Consider the following 18,219-nt stretch of genomic DNA (forward strand, 5'->3'; position numbering starts at 1 on the left):
TCTTTATAGCCTTTCTTTAGCTCCAGGAGTCAGGCTTTCCACATTACAGCAATTTGTAACTCGCTGCTGTTTATACATTCCCATCATGCCCAGTTCTCTAGCAACCTAAAATATTATTCCGGTTGCCACTTTCTGTACTTTCTAAGACTTATTGTACTGCTTCCTTGAGTATGAAGGTGTCTTTTTGCAGAGTGTTATCAATTAAAACAGTTGAAAAATAAATAGAAAACTTTGATCTGTCTTTTTAGAAGAACGCAACTATTGTTCACGTCTTCTCCAGTAACAGTACTTTAACTGTAATAGTGATAAGTTTTAATACATAATAGGATTTTATCTTAACTCTGAGGGTCCAGGAAAAGAGCCATTGAAGTAAAGAAAATAAGAATTAACATGGTTCCAGCACTAAGCTCCCAACACATAAGCAAGTTAAAAAGTTTTGGAGTATTAAATAGAAAAAGCACCGTATAATGTAGGAAAATGCCAGCAATAACAAAATAATTCAATTTAGGCAATATGGATTTTTGTACCAACTGATGCACATTGCATTTGATCTGGTTGTATCCTCAGTCAACGTAAGGACTTTTTAGATCTGTCAGTTTTAAATACAATTCCATAATATTAGGAACTGTGTGCCAATCAGCATGGCAGCCCCTATTACTTAGTGGGAATTGCATGTAGCAGAGTGGCAAGCTATTCCTGTTCTACCCCACGCCCATAAGCTCATTAATTTAAAATGCGAGACTCAGCCCTTCCAGTAACCAGCTACTGGATGTTCAGCCAGTTTTCTCAGTGAAATGAGAACATATCCTGTCAAGGGGCCTCTGAAGGCTGAGCTCATACTTGTGCCTGAAGGTTTCCAGTTCAGAGCAGCCATCTGATCATTAAAACCGTTTGCCCACCATAACCCCATGACTAAACCCCCCAAGCCGGTTTCGGACCGAGTCTGCCACCTCACCCATTCCCGGGTGTCAGCGTTATGTAAGACATTTTTTTTTTTAAGAAACACTTTTTTTGGCAGAAAAAACCCCATCTTCCCCTCTTTTCTTGTCTGTTTGCAGTTTTCACAGATGTGGTATTTGGCAGAATCCCATTAGAAACAATGTCTATTAAAAAAAATTCAAGAGGAACAAACCGACGGCTGTCTGCATGGTTTTATACAGATATTGCCTGCAAACACCAGTAAATGTAATTCCCCTCAACCTGCTGTACTCATCCTTGGCAAAAAGCAAAACCTCAAGCAGTGAGTTCAGTCTTTTACACAGCAGGAGAACTCATGCTCGTGCTGTTAAGTGCCACCAGGCACACAGATCTGGAGCATGTGAAAATGTCTTTTTCACCAGCTGCAATCAACACTCGCCCACTAATAATTAAAAAATGCCAATACACAAGTTTATGTGTCCCAGAGCAGTGGGGTTTTTTATATCCCTTAGTACAAGATTATCGGTTCATTACTATCTATTGTAATTAGGTCTAAACTGTATTATTGTTTCATGTAATTACATAGAATATTTTTTTAAATATTTAACTAAGACAGCTTCATGTTTATATCAGCATTAAAGGGGACTGTCCTGTATGTATGTGCCTTTGTGTGTGTAATACAGTTTTGTTGATTACGGTAAATGATTGCACTGATTCTATTGTAATAATAATTATAATGATATTGTAATAATATCTTGGCTTTTAAAGCCTGATTTTAAAGATGATGCTCACACTCCAAAAGTGGCTCTGTAAAAAAAAAAATTAAACTTCAGTGGTGGACATTAGTAAACCTAAGGACATATTAATGGGATATGAGTGCCATTCACTACTATATACCACAGACAGTCTCTTAAGGGTGCAGGCAACATGGCCAAGTTTAACCCAAAAAGGAAGTAGACTACTGACTCTCACGGGTAATTTTTTTCCTGCTCCAAATCTCCATGTCTTCAGGAGGTCCATTCACAAGATTGTGTTCATCATGCAGCAGTACGTCCAGTTTCTCGATAAGTGCCCGTGAGCTCATAATTTCACAAGTTTCATTATGTTTGTGATGCCATACTCTAGCTGTGCTTTTAGATGGATGATCAATATCGATTTGTGCTTCCTGTTTTTTTTTTCCCGTGGTTTTTGAGAGTCACGGCGGTGTGTGTTTTGACAGTGACCGAGGCGTGTGGGTTGGACTCAGCGATGCTGGAAGTCCTGGGACTCTGCAGTGGGTTAGCGGCTCGGCTCTGGAAGCTAGTGATGACTGCAAGAGGGAGAAAGAGGCACAGGTGTCAGGGAACACCTGTGTTTCCCTAAACTCCACCGGCCAGTGCAACACCCACCTTTGCTCCTCCAAAAGAGGCTTCATCTGCGAATTCCGACCACACGGTAGGAACAAAGTAGTCAAACAGGAGTGCTTTTCATATCACTGCTGCTAATTCCTGTTATTTCTATCTACTGTCTCTCTGTTTCTGCTGATGTTTTGGTATTTGATTATGCTGAGCCCCATGCCAGTACTGTGTGGAAACTTGCTTTTATCCCAAAATATTTATGAACAGAAATAATGGAATAAAAACACTCCCAAGAGGATGAACGTGAGTCTAGATTTTCATGTATATCCCAGGCAACTAGAAACTGTTATGATTGAGTTTGCAATTATTTCATTTTTTGTTGTCGGTGGTTGCCCACTGCACTTTCAATAGCAGGGTCTGTGTGAATATATTCATTTCAAAGTCTTTAGTCTGTGTTTGTCAAAGGAAAATAGTCTTCTCCCTTTTGTATTTCATTAGTATCGACTAAGCCTTTTTCTGGAATAAAAAGTAAAAAAAAACTGAATTTGAGAGGTGTGCATTTCTAAAATCAAATCAACAGCAGGGTCCAGACACCAGTTAGCTACAGTATGTGAGCAAATGTATAAGAAGTAATAATTATACACCCTGTTTGTTAGGAAGTGCTGAGTCTGGGTCTTTTTTAATTTTGTGGTTAAAATGTTCAGCTGCATTTCAGGTACACATGTATATTTGACACGTTTCTTTACATTTGTCTTCCACAAATGCATGTTATAAAGGGTCAGTGATTTCAGGGTTTAAAACTGTTTGCCTAAGCTGATCAAATGTTACTAGTTAAAATAATCCAACTCATTAACATGACAGTTCCTAGTTGCAGATCTACACCACTGACTCAAAAGAGTCTGGTGGTCTGGGGTCATACGACTGAATTAGTTACTCATTATAATTGAGTGTTTTTTTTTACTTGATTACTGCCGTGTGTGGACCTGACCTTTTCCAACAGCAAGTTTTGTTTCTGTTGTGCTCTGTATTTGTTACCTTCTTCTGTTTGTTTTCTGTGCTCTGAGAAAAGCTTTACTGAAAGATATTTCCAGCGTGTGTTTCGGGAATAATTCTGCCATGCTTTTCTTTTTTATTTGATTCCTTTATCTTGTGTGGTGAAATCTCTAACAAGGACATATTTTGATCCTGATTAACATCACATCTCTGATTAACCTGAACAGATGGATGTACCCAGAGTATTTCCAGGCTCAATCGGAAAATCTTATGTCCTCTATATTACCATTTGCTCTGGTGGCTGAAATATTACATAACTTTACATCAGAGCTCAGTATGCACTGTAGAGGAAGGCAGTGTATAATTGAATGCAATATTCCCGGTATAGACAGGGTGTGGGTATATCCGTAGTCACCAAATGTGTCTAAGAATAAGAGCTCTATTTCAGTGCTGTGCCTTGGCAGCGACGTTCAGTTTAAGTATCAGGAAATTGAGCATGAGTCCTGCAGCAGTCCCTGTTTCAAAACCAGATGCTTGTTTACACGAACGGACCCCAGCTTTTAAAGTTGAACTAAGCGAGAGCCTGTTTTGCTCTGGGAAGAGGCAAGGCTTTCTTGACCAGATGTTTCCAGATGTGTATTCTGCAAAAAGAGCCAATGCTTCCAGTATTATTTGAGTGTTTTTTACTTTTATTATTATTTCCAAGCACTCCCTACAAGCTTTTTACTAAGAGGCATCATAATGTTACATTTTAAGAGCACTCCATTTTTTGACTCAGACAAGGCATTGGCTTCATAACCAAGGTATAACAGAGCATTCATTGTGCTATAGAACTCATTAAATATATTCAGCACCCTGTCAAAACAGGGGCTTTTTTCAACTTTTTAATTTTTTTGGACCAGTGTTTCCACTGTCTATATAACATTAGAGGTATTTTTACATTTCTACTCTTGAAAATTACATATGAAAAGGAAAATCTAGAGAGCAGTACAGATGATTAAGAGTCAGCAGCAGGGTTTTAATGCATTTTAGTCCAGTATGGTAATGTGGTTACCCCCTAATTAGCACAGGGCATTACCACTAAGTATAACCTGGGATGATACCTGTATGTGTCTTTCACAGCATTGCTATTGCTGTGGAAAGTCACAAACGGTTACAGCTAAAATATCCAGCCATCCATTTCTAACTGCTTTATACAGTGTCTTTGGGGGGAGCTGGAGCCTATCCTGGCAAGCAACTGGCACAAGGCAGGATACACCCTGTTTGGGGCACCAGTCCTTTGCAGAGCAGACACACAGACACAGACATACACAGTCACCTCAGGGCCACTTGGCTCAGAATCCAGGAAACCTCCCAGTATTTCTCTGGAGTGTGGGGGGAAACCGGAGCACCTGGAGGAAAACCACATAAACACAAGGAGAACATGCAGACTCCATACGGATAGAACCTCATGTCTGGATTGGAACCCAGGGCCCCAGAGCTGTCAGGCAGCAATGCTAAACACAGCACCACTGTGCTGCCCTACACCTAAAACACTAAAGTATTATGAATTAGTATTAGTACTAATGGTGACGTGGGCTAAGTGAGTGAAAGTCTTGCCAGTGGCTCTGGGTCTTTTGGCAAAGAGGTGATACCTGCTTTGGACATTAGTGACCAGGGTTCGATTTCCCAGTGGATCTGCTTCCTCCCTGATCATTACAAGGAGAGAAGTAAGGAACACACACCTAGAAATCTCGGTGGTGCTTTCTACAAAAAAAACAAGATAAAAAGCTGATTCTACTTTTTATACTCCCTGAGCATTACAATACTTGCAAGAGCAGCAACTGCAATACTAAGTTGTTAGCAAATCTGTGTGAAATGTAAATGGCAGAGATGTAAATTGAAAGTTGATCTGGATCAATATATCAAAATCCCATTATGTCAGTATAATAGTTTGTCAGTTATCTCATGGTTATAGAATATAATACTCTGCTCAGTTTATATGCAAAATTTCCAACAATATTTTTATATATGTGTATATTTATTGTGTACGTATTATGATATGTGATATACAGTAAGTGTCGTTTGTTTGAAGCTTCACACATCAGTGCTACGGTGCAGCTTTGTAGTGGCAGATGCCTTTGCATATTTATACATGTTTTCTTAATTCTCTCATAGGTTCTTTGAGAAATAAGTTAGTAAGCAGAAGCACAGCAAGTAGTTGTAGCACTCGATGCGACATGCTTCCATTCACCATGCTAGGACTTGTGTGTCTCACGTATTCGTGTCACAGACAGGCTTTGTGTTTTACAAAGATCAGCAGTAGAAAGGGTTTGACCTTAGAGCTGCTTCTAAAACCCCAAAATGTGTTGTTCTCCTTCCCGCTTCTAGCAACGATTCCTGATGCAGATGTATTCCTGGAGGGCTGTGCCGTCTTCAGCAGACATTGGCCATTCGGAACGGCAGCCACGGTCACGGTCTTGACCAACCCTGCAAGGGAGGTGGAAGTAAGGAAATATTCCATCCCGACTAAGGAGCTTGCAGTCCCAATTTCTTAAATAACTTCTAACTGGAATGTGTTTTTTTCCCCTGAAGCGGTCTTTCAGAAGTGGGGTGCTCCGATTGTTCTGTATTCTGCGAAACAAGAGGCAGCTGTGGCATCAGTAGATGTCTGTGCTGATTAAGCAGAAAGGCCGCCTCACGTTTCTATCACCCGGTTCTTGTGCTCGCGTGCCTTGCTTATAGTGCTACAGTATATAAACCAGAAATACCCGGCCCGAACTGCGAGCACTGCCTCTTACTCATGTGTCTGTTTTGTTCACAGTTGCTGATGTTCCCAAGTGTGTGGTTCAGGAATGAAGGCCGCCTGTCAGCTCTGGAGTTTGTGATCCAGGAGCTGAAAGATCTAGTGCAAGTTAGGTTTCAGGTTTATAGACCACAATGCACACGGCGGGATCTCCATCTTCTTTTGCCAGGTATGAGGTTGTTCTTAATTACTGTATGTATTACTGTTAAGTTTGCGGGCAGATCTCAACACTTCTGAGTATTTCTCATGAATGGACTTGTATTATTACCCTTCTCCCATATCTGAACCCAATTGAAACGGATTGATCTTCTCTTACATTGTGCCCGCAATCTAAAACAAACAAATGGAACATCTTTTTATTTTTATTCTCTAGTATTATCTAATGAGGTTTTGTAAGTCTGCATGCACCTACACGATTGCTGAATTTGGTGACTGGTAAGTAGGAGAAGGAATAAATTTATTGTACATGATTTGTCATCATTTGTGGTTCTGTTCAGGAAAATTGTTTTATGTTTATTTTTAAACCGACTTGCTATTTGCAAAACTGTGATGACTTTACCTTCAATAATGACAGTGTTTTTCGTACTCACCGTCACTGATCATGAGAAAATAGCCGTATGGCAATATAAAATATGCATTCAGACGTTCTCTGTAATTTAAACAGGCTAATTTCTAATCAAGGGTACAGATTATTTGCTTTACTGTCTGCCATTCTGCCCTTGCACACGTGTACTGTATTTAACTTTCTTTAGCGTGTGGAGAGCTCTGTGTGCCCACAGCTGTGTGCTACGAGGAGGAGGTGAACATCACAGTGGGCTCTTGTCCAGCTCAACAGCAATGGTGCCATTTCCTGTCCAGATGTTTGCCCCTTAGCAGCCCCTGCCACCCCAGTTTGTGCTCCAACTGCTCGAGTGCAAGATCCCTCTCCTCGGCTTTCACTCACCCCAACTACAGCCTTGTTGAAGAAGTCCTCTTCACCCTGCCACCTGGAAAATCCAGACACTACTTGGTAAGTGACAATGAAGTCCGTATGCCCTGCAGTAATGATAGCGAGCCCCGGTGCGTGGAAAGACATGTTTTATTTGCTCACCGGGCAGTCACACCTGGACTCAAACATTCAAAAGAGGTTGGTGTAATACTGTGCCTTCTTGATCATCCCTCAGCAATGACAGTTCAAGTAGCGATGTCCAAGAGTGTATACTTTCTAAGTCAGAGGGATGGGAAGGTGTCTGTTCATTTAACTCTTAACATTCTGGCTGTTTTTTTTATTTTTTTTTGTTCTATTCTATGCACCAACTAGATAGATTGTGCCATCAGTTTGTAATTTTGTAGTTTTCAAGTGACAGACAGATACACCCATGCATTCGACAAAGAACTATGTTTTTCTAGATTTCTGAGTTGTTGTTTTTCTGCTGTTGTAAGACAGCTCATATTCTTAGGATTGTTATTATGTCTTTTTCCTGACATGTACTGAGCAAAGTCGTGGACTGATTCACTCTGTCTCCCTTCCTGTACAAAGGTAAAAGAAGGGATTGAGAATATCCACGTCTCTCCCGGTGACTTCATTGCTATTCAGCATGATGCAGGGCCTGGATTTTTAATCAGTTGTGACCGAAACCCTTCATCTCCATGGAGACAGAGCTACTTCACAGTGAACCACTCTGATTGGATAACTCCCTCCCTCGACAATACAGAGCCTGGGGCCTGGACTGAAGATGCCGTGTGCTACCTGAGAGTCTTGTACACTCGGAAGCAGGTGGTGCCCATTGAGAGTGAGCTTCTCAAAGCCGGCCTGCCCAATCAAGGCATGTACACTTTTCAGGTGTCTGCAGAAAGCGAAGGTCTTTCAAACCAAGCGTCCTGCACCATCCAAATAGTTCCCCCGCTCAGCGTAGCTGTAGTCTACCCTCCTAGCCAAGATGGCACTCTGTACTTGCCCACTAACCAAACCTTCCTTCTTGTGAAGATAACCTCCTGGTGTAGGGCTGTTGCCCGCTGGCAAGGCAGCAACCAGACTTTCCCTTTCCAAGAAACCTGCCCCACAGAGCTTGCCTCTGCGGTTGAGGCCTGTCGGAGCAACGCAGACAACAGCACTCTGTTTGCCTACTTGGATTTGGACCTGAGAGCCCCCCAGGAGTCTCAGGTTGTCATCACGGTGGAAAATCCATTGAGCTCTGCCAACCTCACAGTCAGGGTCAGAGTGGAAGAACCTCTAAGAGGATTGAAGATTGTTCCCAATCCAAACCAGAGAGTGCTAATGGAGTCGTTAGTGGTAAGATGCTCTTAATCTTTTTATTCTTCTCCGTCATCTTTTCCTTGTCATTCTGAAGAATTCAATACATGTCCATGACCCTCCCTAACTGACAAATTTATCCCACTGTAGTACACATCTTGCAAGCAGGTCTCCATCTGATCATACTAATTCTCATTTCCCACTGAGAATTTTACAAGCCAGTGTTTCTGGGTTTCTCAGCCATGACAGGAACATCCCCAGTCTTGCACCACTGGAGTCCTGATCTGCTGATTTCAATTGAGCAGGAATGTACAGAACAGCTATGCATGGCTATGAAATTGAGAAGCTTCTAAAGTCCATTGCAGAACAAACATTCAACATCGAGTATGAATGAAACTAGATTGTAAATACTATGAAAACTCAATACTGTAGTGACAAAAAGAAAGTGATCGGCAGGCATGTACAGTGGAATAACCTTAGAACCTTAGAATAATCGTATATATCAATCTTGGAAGTCTGTGAGTTCACACTTGGAAGATATATCAATCTTGGAAGTCTGTCCTTTATGCATTCAAAAAGCAGTCGGTTGATTTGCACCGATTTGAAATATAGACTAGGAGGAAGCTTTAAGAATTTGTTTTTCTGGATTGGTGTACCTGCAAGATTTTCCACACTTACTACTGGAAAATGTATAAAATAAGGTGTGGAATATGAAGAGCAACATTCAAAACATGTTTTGTGTTTCTCTTATTTTGCTTATTCACTGCGCAATGGCTCAGTATACTCATTACTGTACATATGTTTTTAAAACATTTCTTTCTGAGTTCTTGATTGTCCTACCTTGTGTATTTGTTTAGCTAATTTGGCATGCAGGGGCAGTGCATCTATATATTTTTTAATTTAGAATCACCAATTATTTTTGCTATACCCATTCAATTTGTGATAGTCAGTTGTGTGTGTTTTTCCAGAATGTATCTTTAGAGCTACTCAGGAGGCCCAATTACAAAAAGATTTTGCAAATAAATTCTGGACTTGGGCATGTGTACACACATAGTATGGCATTTATATTCTGATGGTGTTGTGTACACATTCCCACACGATCCGTTATAACTTGATACTTGATACCCTTGAGATAGGGTACCTCAGCTTTGTAAATAAATAGTCTGTAAATTACATGCATACAGTGTCCGTTTCACTGAATTGAAATAGAGATTTATGCAAAGGAATGGAGCTAAGTTGCAACAAATTGAATCTATGTTTTTTCTTCTTGTGTCATGGCAAAATATTACATTTTTAAAAGTTGTTTAATGTCTTCTTCTCTTGCAGAGTTACACTGCAACAGTAGAGGAGGGTTCTGATGTCATTTTCAAGTGGACCGTTGATGACAAACCTTCCTTCACGTATTACAACACTGTGCTCAATGTCATTTACCAGAATGCAGCTGTATATAAGCTGTCTGTGAGTATCAGCTCAGGCCTATTTTGTTCTCATAATTTTTAGATCCATCATTCATATAATTATCCATATAATTATACTGTAGCACCTTTTGTGGAAAAGAACATTTTAATTATGCGTTATACTTGTGTTGATAGACAGAGTACATTTTAATTTCTAAATATAAATTGGGCACTTTTCAATTTATTATGGTCCTTTATTATATGTTTCAAAATTGATTTATTAACTAATGTTTTAGCGAGCTACAGAGTGAAGGATTTTAAATTTTCAATTTCATAGAGCTGCAGGAATTGAAGGCTAATCGCTTCATGGGTTTCTCATTCATCTCATTTAACAGATATAATTACTTTAGACTATAGAAATCCGAGCATAAAATAATAACAAATGAAATAAAGTATGTTTCATTCTTTTTACATCTGATAGTCTAGAGGCAATGATCATAAATTTATATCTTGGTGTTGTTGCTGGAATTTTTAGAAAGAAGTAACGCATAACTTCTCCGGTCATTAGAAGCCTTTTTGTACATAAGAAATTTCAGTCATGTTGTCTGTTTTTGTGTCAGCATTTTGCTATTACCATTTTAAAAAGACTGCAGTTCAAATTGTACCACATAACAATTATAGGAATGCATTGATGCAACACCTAATGGTAATCTAGTGAAACAGTACTGATATAAAATATGAAAAAGTCGCATACTCTTATTATTACTATATATTTGGAATTACCTTAACCCAACTGACCTGTTTGATCTGGTGTTCTCCCAGCTGAATCTCTAAAGAGCATTCATTGTTTTTCTTTCCTGACCAGCCACATTTCCTGTCAGTTCTAATCAATACTTTCTATTTCGTAGCTTAAGTAAAGAAACGTGTGGTTTAATAATATGCAGTTTCTTGCACAGCCCTTCACCCTCGGCACTGTGCTCAAATTGATATGTTGTCAGTCATGACGCTTTCCAAACAGGACATTCACAATCTACCTCATACTGATAAAGCTAAAATGTTGAAAATATTTATGAAACTATGTAAATCTATGCAACCCCTTTGCTAAATCAGTTCATGTGTGAAGTAATAATCTGAAGATAGCTGTGATTAGTTTGGCAAGAAGAAAGTGAATGTCCTTGAGTGGCCCAGTCATAGTGCTGCCTTACTGTATGTCCAATGGAAAATTGATGATGAGACTTGAAAATTGCAGTCCATCTATAACCCCCAACAAACCTGCGAGAACTGGAGGACTTTGCCAACATCAATAGACAAACTTTACCATCCCACTGGTAGAGATCTATCCAACTAAGTTGACAGTAGTAATTGACAGCAGTAAGGCAATTCCACCGAGCACTTACACAGAGGCCTGAACACTTAAGGTGATGAGTACATTTCTCATTTTTATATCTTCCTCCATAGATCTTCCTGCAATTCAACCTTCTTCACATAAAAGAGTGATTAAACTGATTGCAATTTTGGATAAAAACTGTTCATTTGAGAAGTCTTGCATGTCTTACTTGTATTTCATCAAAATGCAATCCTATTGGTATGGGAGTGTATACTTTTGAAAAGCACTGCAATTTTATATTGTCCATTTTATAACCCTAAGTATGAGTACCTTGTACTTGTTTTATTTGGCCCTGAAATACTCCCCTCGGTTAAATAAATAGGTTACATGGTAGCTAAATATTAGACAGGTAAAATGGAAAAAGAATATCTGGTCTTTAGCCAAAAGAAACTGGAAGTGTTAATGATCCTTAACTTTCTACATTAGCTGCCAAGCAGGCCCTGTCTCCAGTCTCTTTTATACACTAAAATGTATGTTTTCTTTGCAAACTCAAAAAAGAAAATGGTATCTATGATAATTGTACCTCATTAGTAAAAACAGGGAAAGGTTGGGCACTCTTAGCATGTACAAATCTTGGTTTAATTTTGCTTGGATTAAATATTGCTTTGGAGTAGGTGTCTTGCTGACTCTCCAAGTAATGTGCTCTGGCTATCCATTCCTTCGTGTGACACTTTGATCCACGCCGTTTCTCCCTTATGGTGAATTCTGCAGGTCATGGCTTCCAACCGTGTGAGCAGTGTGACCCAGCACTACAACGTGACAGTGGACAGAATGCTGAAGATGGCCGGTCTGACCGTGACAGGCATCCCAGCGATTGTCACCCAGGGCTCCGCGGAAACGCTCTCTGCTAGCATCAACGTGGACATATCTGTGGACGCCACCGTCAGGTACACTCTTGCTGGGTTTTTTAAATTTGTTTTGGAACGTTCAATGTCAACCCAAGACAAAGTACATTGGGGGCTTGCCTTAGTAGTTTTGCCTGTGTTATTTATTATTGATTTGTAGTTACTAATACAATTACTAAAAGCAGCTTACGCTGGCCGCGATTTAGACCCATAACCTTCCAATTACAAGTCCAGAGCCCTTTTATTTTTGAAGTTACAGTGCACCCTCACTTTACAGGGAAAGGTTTGTCCGGTATTACCATGCCTTCTGTTAAATTACCGAAAAGATATTTTTGAGCCCAAAACACACAATCCGCCCATCCATTGTCTTCAATTCAGTTTCTGACAAGCAACGGCTGTGCAAGGCAGGGTACACCCTGGACAGGACGCCAGTTCATCACAGGGCACACACACTCACACCAGGACCAGTTTTCTCAGAAACCAATCAATCCACCAGCATGTCTTTGGACTGTGGGAGGAAACCGGAGCACCCAGAAACCCACGTGAACACATGGAAAACATACAAACACCACACAGACCGCAGCCCAGGAGTTGAACCCAGGGCCCCAGTGCTGTGCGGCAGCAATACTAACTAACCACTGTGAAATCTTTTTTTTTAATTTAGATTGTTTTAAAAAAAATTGGATTATTTTATCAGTACCCACCCTCCATTTGGAATAGTCAGTTGTGTGTTTTTCACATCTTGGCTTGCAGCTACAAACCCTGCCCCTGCATAAGGGGAGAATGAGGACATGTAGGAAGAGTCCTCCTCCAACCAGCCCACCTTCAAGCCACTTGTCTTTTAACACAACACAGGCTGCACTGCCCCCTGCTGGAGGAGCGGTGCATCTCTCACTGACAGCCCCGCATGCCAGAGGGTGTATGGGAGGCCTCAGATCTTGCTGAGAGCTGAGTCACCCGTTTCTTGGTTTGAGATTATCCTGGGGACTTCCTGTCACAGTCGGCTATTGACCAGTGACCAGGCCCAACCGCATCATGCAGGAACTGATTCCAGATTCTGCAGAAAATATGCATAAATTAAGTTCTTTCACAGGGAAAAAAGAAAATAATCATATTCAAATGTAATTGTATACATCCTCATTTAGAAAATGAAGCAATCTAGGATGAAAGAACAGCCTGGAAAATGTAGAATTTTAACACTTCAAAGTGTACGTGAGGGTGAAAGTTTTGAGGGTGAAGGTTTTGATCAGGGTGTGTCATGTGGGCTCTGGGCTGGACCACACACAGAATGGAGGTACAGTACAGAACATCAGCAGCTGTGAGCAAATCAAAAATGAAACCAAAACAAAAATAGCTCCAGTCGCAGTTTTGGAACCAAACCAACTGATTGTGGTTATCACGTTCTGACTCAGTACAAAGAAAAGAATACCCCCGTTTTCACTGACATCACCTGGAAACTGTTGTGCACGGTCCCTTGCTGTGTTGTGATTTTGATAAAATCATGCTTTTCTTCTGAGATCATCAGCATTATACCTACTTGTGTTGTTTTTTTTGGGCAGTTCAGCATTTTGTTTCAAGCTTAAGACTCTTTGCTCAGACCAATTAAAATAATATTAATAGGTAGTAATTAATATTAATTAATTACTATCTTAATCAATCTTAATTGCGCAACTCTGATCCCAGGTGTGTTACATTCCCTGTTTGTGGGGCATGTATTGCTTTATTCTGATATTGTGTTGTTGTTTGATAACAAAAGCTTACACTTCATTTGTTTGTGTTACTTGATTTCTATAGGTTTTGTTCATTTTAGTGTATTTTCTGCTGCCTTGGGTGTATTCTGTGGGTTTTATCATTAAAATTCTACTTCTGCTTCACCTACACTCAGGAAAGAAGAGACACTGATGAGTAGTCTTAATTTTTAATGAATCAATGGCCCTAAATGTCAATAAGCAGGAAACATCAACTCCTATTTGGCCTGTAATGCATTTTTATGAGAAGCCATTACAGATTTAGTGATATACATCCTGATGTTTTGAGATACATTCTTACTTTTTTTTTCAGAAGGCTGGAAAAAATACTTTCATTATGTGATGCACCATCATTGCTCTGTCTTTTCCGCAATCTTTGTCCAGTATTTTGACAGCTTTTATTGAAAATTACCATTTCTGTTTCAGTTTTGGAATTTGCCATTCGTAACCTATCAATTTAAAATGATAGCATTTCGAAATTGCTGTCAGATGTGAATGGGCTGTCCTTTGGTAGAAGTGTCGGAACTGTGTTTTTGTCAGATTGAATCAGTATGGCCTTTAATTAGACAGAATAAGGAGCATGCAACATGATATATTATATTCTTACTTCCAGCCCTGGGGTGCTGTCTGTGTGGAGTTTGTATGTTCACTCAGTGTTCACAAGGGGGTTAACCGGATGCTCTGGTGTGCTCCCACAGTCTAAAGACATACTGGTAGGGTAATTGGCTCTGGGGAACATTGAGCCTGGTGTGTGAGAGTGTGTGTTTGTCTATGTCTGCCCTGCGATGGACAGGTGTCCCCTTCAGGGTGTACCCTACTTTGCACCCGTTGCTTGCAGGGATAGACTCTGGCCCCTCCCCAGCTCTGATTTGGAAGAAGCAGCTAGAAAATGGGTGGATGGAAGAGTATAGGATTATGACAATATAACTACCTGATAGACATATACTTAATCTCTAAAGTTAAGGACACATCCTTAAACTACCTTTAAACTATAAATTCTCCACTCTTGTGCAATGGTAGAAATTTCCCCAAAGTTTGGTATACAGAAAAGTATTCTCCATAACAGTGTATTTTATTGCTTATGGTTTGGCCTCGGCTTTGTTTATGTCATCCACACACTTTTTATAACGTTCTATATGCCAGTATTTTATCTGCCCTTTGATTTTCTTCCCACATTTTTCAATGATTTCAAGTCGGCTCGGTTTTCTGGAACTCCTCCAATCCACCCATGCTGAAGTTGGTTCAGATGATTGTGATGGCCAATCTAGCACTCTGTAAAAACTCTCTTGCTGAAGAGACGAGGTGATAGAATGTCAAACGGTGCCAGAGCAACTTACATCACCTGGGTGTGATTGCAGACTGTCTTCAAACGCTGCTGCATTAAAGTTGTGATTGATTGTAACGGCTCTATTCCCTGTTTTGCACGGTTTAGGCTAAATGCCAAACAGGTTTTGCGTTACTTTCATTCTTTAAACAGAAGACCAGCCTATACCTTCATCCTTGAAGCTGAGACAATGAGACTTATTTCTGTATTCTGTATTCTTCTGTAATGGGTCAAGGTTCATGGGAGTTTTCTGACTGCTCACATGAGAAAGAAGGAGAAAATGTTTTCCGTTGCATAATGTCAGCAGTTTAAAATAGAAAGCCCTGAAATGGAACTGTACAAAACACCCAATCATCCTTTGTGTATAGAACTAACCTATAGGTCAGTTCGTGCATGTAGTAACTTCAATCACTCTATGGTGTTGTGAGGAAGTGTCTGGCTCTTAATTTAAAGCTTAAAGATAATCTCATATTGCTTGTAAATCAGTACGCATTCTGAAAGGGAGATTTACTTCTTGACACCCTGCAGAATAATATGTTTTCTTTTGTGTCAGAGAGGAAGCAAAACACTTAACTCAAGATAAAATAATTCTGTCATTTTCCAAATTCAATCACTAGGACAAAATCATGAAAGCAATGTTTTAGACCTTAAATATACTTTGAGAAGGTTTGGTTTAATCTTATGTTACCAGAAAAACAGAGATGATCTTAGCATGGCTGGAAAAGAACGGAACAGTACAGTACAGGAGTGTTACTACACTAAACTTTAGTTGTTAACACCTCCAATTGCTCAGTGGTGGCCTGTCCTTTTCCTGTGATACCTCTGTGCCCTCTGTTTTCTGTTCCTAGTGAGTTTTTAATCTTAGGCTAATTTTCTGTGTGAGGCCTGTTTTTAGTTTTAAAAGTATCTCCAACCAGTGGTATGTACAGTGGAGCATATGAACACCAGTTTCCAAGAGCTACATATACCCAGGCACGATTTGTCTAATGGTCCAGACCACACAGCCTTCATACAAGCCTATGACAGGAGGATTGCAAGCTTTCATACTGAGTCCTCCACAACTTTCCTTTGTTCCATTACTGAATACTGCACCATGCTAGAAGCAAGACAGACTTGCCAGCATCAGATTTTCACATGGTTAAGAAAGCAAATTAGATGTCTTTTGGTGTAGCATAGCTAATACCTCTTCAAAAGGAAAGAAGGCTGCTTATGACAGCGTTTTGTACAAGAAGATCCTTGTAAACTCCCAAGTGGTTCATTAAATCCTTAAAAAACCTTAAGAGGATTAATGTGTAAAGCTTGGGCGGGAGCTGACAAATGATGCAACAGCAACAAAGAACAACTTGAAACAGACCAAAGAATGCCCAAAACAGTTCTATTTGGAGTGACCCCTCCAGCCTTTTGCAAACTGACGCGATCCTGTTCTCTGTTGCCAGTGTCACACCAGTGCAGACAGGATGTTTACAATGTATGAAATGGAGTTCAGTAAAAATCTAGTAAAATCTGTTTTGCAGAACATCTGTTTCTTCTGTGTCCTGAGACACGGTTAAATTAAGTAGCAGTACTGTTGTTTCTGCCTCAATCCCACAGGCAGGAAATGAGCAGCTGGAAAGTGTCCTTTTATTGTAAATTAAAACATTTTGAGAGGGTTCAGTCTCTCTGTTTCTCTTTCCTTTCTTTTCTTATTTTGAAGTGAATGTTTTTTTTTGTGTGTGACGTCATTCTGGCAGCTCCTGGAGCTCCACAGAAAGCATAGACTTAAAGATACAGAGAAAGCAATAAAACCGCCGCAGTTTCTGAAGCACTAGAAATGGCTGACATGTTCAAATATTTTATTAGTTGGCATGGTCTGTTTTATATATTGTATATAACTTGCCAGTTTAAGACTTTTAAAAGGCTTTTTCTACATAAATAAAGAAGTGAAGAACCTGGATGTATTTTATCACATTATGTCTGTGACCTAACGTTGCAGTTTCTCCTTCTGCACCATTCTGATCTAAATATACAATAAATTATATCTGCATATTCAACACTTTGTAATTTGCCTGTGATAGTCTTTTTTGCAGCTTACCTTTTCAGATATTCTCCAGTTGATTCAGTTTAATCTCCAGAAATCCTAGCTTGCAGTTCCTCTGTCCAGAACTGTTGTGTACACTCTTGTGCAATGAAAGATGAGTGTGGCCTCCTGTTAACTGTGCAGTTATTGAGATGCAGCGATAATGGTTTCTTCAGATTTTTTCAGTATTGATAACATTCTCACATGGAATGATAGTAGAAATCCTCCTGATTTCTTATCACTGTTTGATGGCTTTCCCTTTTAAATTGCAGATGGTGCTTCGGGGATGGAGGTTATCAAGAGTATAGTTTCAAACCGCCCTACGATAATTCTCTTATTCTTCCTGAAACCAATGCAAAGCAGGTGGTTTTACAACAAAATGTAACCTACACCTACCCACAGCCAGGTAAGCCTGCACTCATCTTTTAACAGTGACCTCCAACCATGAGACTAGTTGTCTGGTTCAAGTCCAAAGCTTCAGTATGTTGAAACTTGACAATGTACTCCCTGCCTTTACTCTGTTGAATGAAGAACCAAAGAGATCTGTATTTCTAATTAAATACCAATGTACAAATGAGGAAAAGTCCAAATGTGAGGTGTTCTAGCTAACAAAGGAGTGAGTGACTGGCAGAACTTTTGTGACAGTACTGTCTCATTGTAAGCTGTGATTTGTGATGCATGTTAGCTTGAACTGGTACAGATTAATTTCCAGGTAATGCAACAGCCCTGGTAATAGGCTATAGGATAATCAATCTTAATTTTAATGCCTGTCAATTTTTTACGTTAACTCTCTAAAATTATGTAATAGTGTCCTGCATTTAACTGTGCATTTAAAACTGAGAGCAGGAAATGCTTTGTAACACATTCTGGAAGTCTGTCTAGCCATGTTGTATGTTTCATATAGTGACTTTGACAACAAGCTGACAAACAGGTCCAAGGGCTACACACTGACAAACATATTCCTGGCAAGTTAACTAGCATACAGTAAAAATTACCATCAAAAGTCTTCTGACTTCAGGACAAAACCTAAGTATTTTAAACAACACTTGATTTGGTTTCATGTACTTTAAACATGTATTTTTTATGAGCAACTAAGACAAAGTATGAAACTGTTAACGCCTTAAATGTCAACAGGAGAACCTGAAAGTGCTTACAAACCATCACCTTGTAAATGTTATCTACCATTGTACATACTG

The 18,219-nt window shown here is 39.8% G+C and overlaps 1 protein-coding gene across 1 annotated transcript in view; it reads left to right on the top strand.

The window, feature by feature from the left end:
- The window catches only part of pkd1a (polycystic kidney disease 1a), a 108,227-nt gene that overhangs the window by 44,162 nt on the left and 45,846 nt on the right, over nt 1-18,219 (top strand). The window contains exons 8-15 of the mRNA XM_088936886.1: nt 2,138-2,352; nt 5,619-5,734; nt 6,052-6,202; nt 6,786-7,042; nt 7,553-8,305; nt 9,593-9,724; nt 11,762-11,937; nt 17,296-17,429. Of these exons, the coding sequence (XP_088793012.1) occupies nt 2,138-2,352; nt 5,619-5,734; nt 6,052-6,202; nt 6,786-7,042; nt 7,553-8,305; nt 9,593-9,724; nt 11,762-11,937; nt 17,296-17,429 (1,934 nt within the window). The remainder of the gene's footprint in view (nt 1-2,137; nt 2,353-5,618; nt 5,735-6,051; nt 6,203-6,785; nt 7,043-7,552; nt 8,306-9,592; nt 9,725-11,761; nt 11,938-17,295; nt 17,430-18,219) is intronic.

The sequence above is a fragment of the Atractosteus spatula genome, chromosome 18, assembly GCF_055471065.1.
Source record: "Atractosteus spatula isolate fAtrSpa1 chromosome 18, fAtrSpa1.hap1, whole genome shotgun sequence".
Lineage (NCBI taxonomy): Eukaryota > Metazoa > Chordata > Actinopteri > Semionotiformes > Lepisosteidae > Atractosteus > Atractosteus spatula.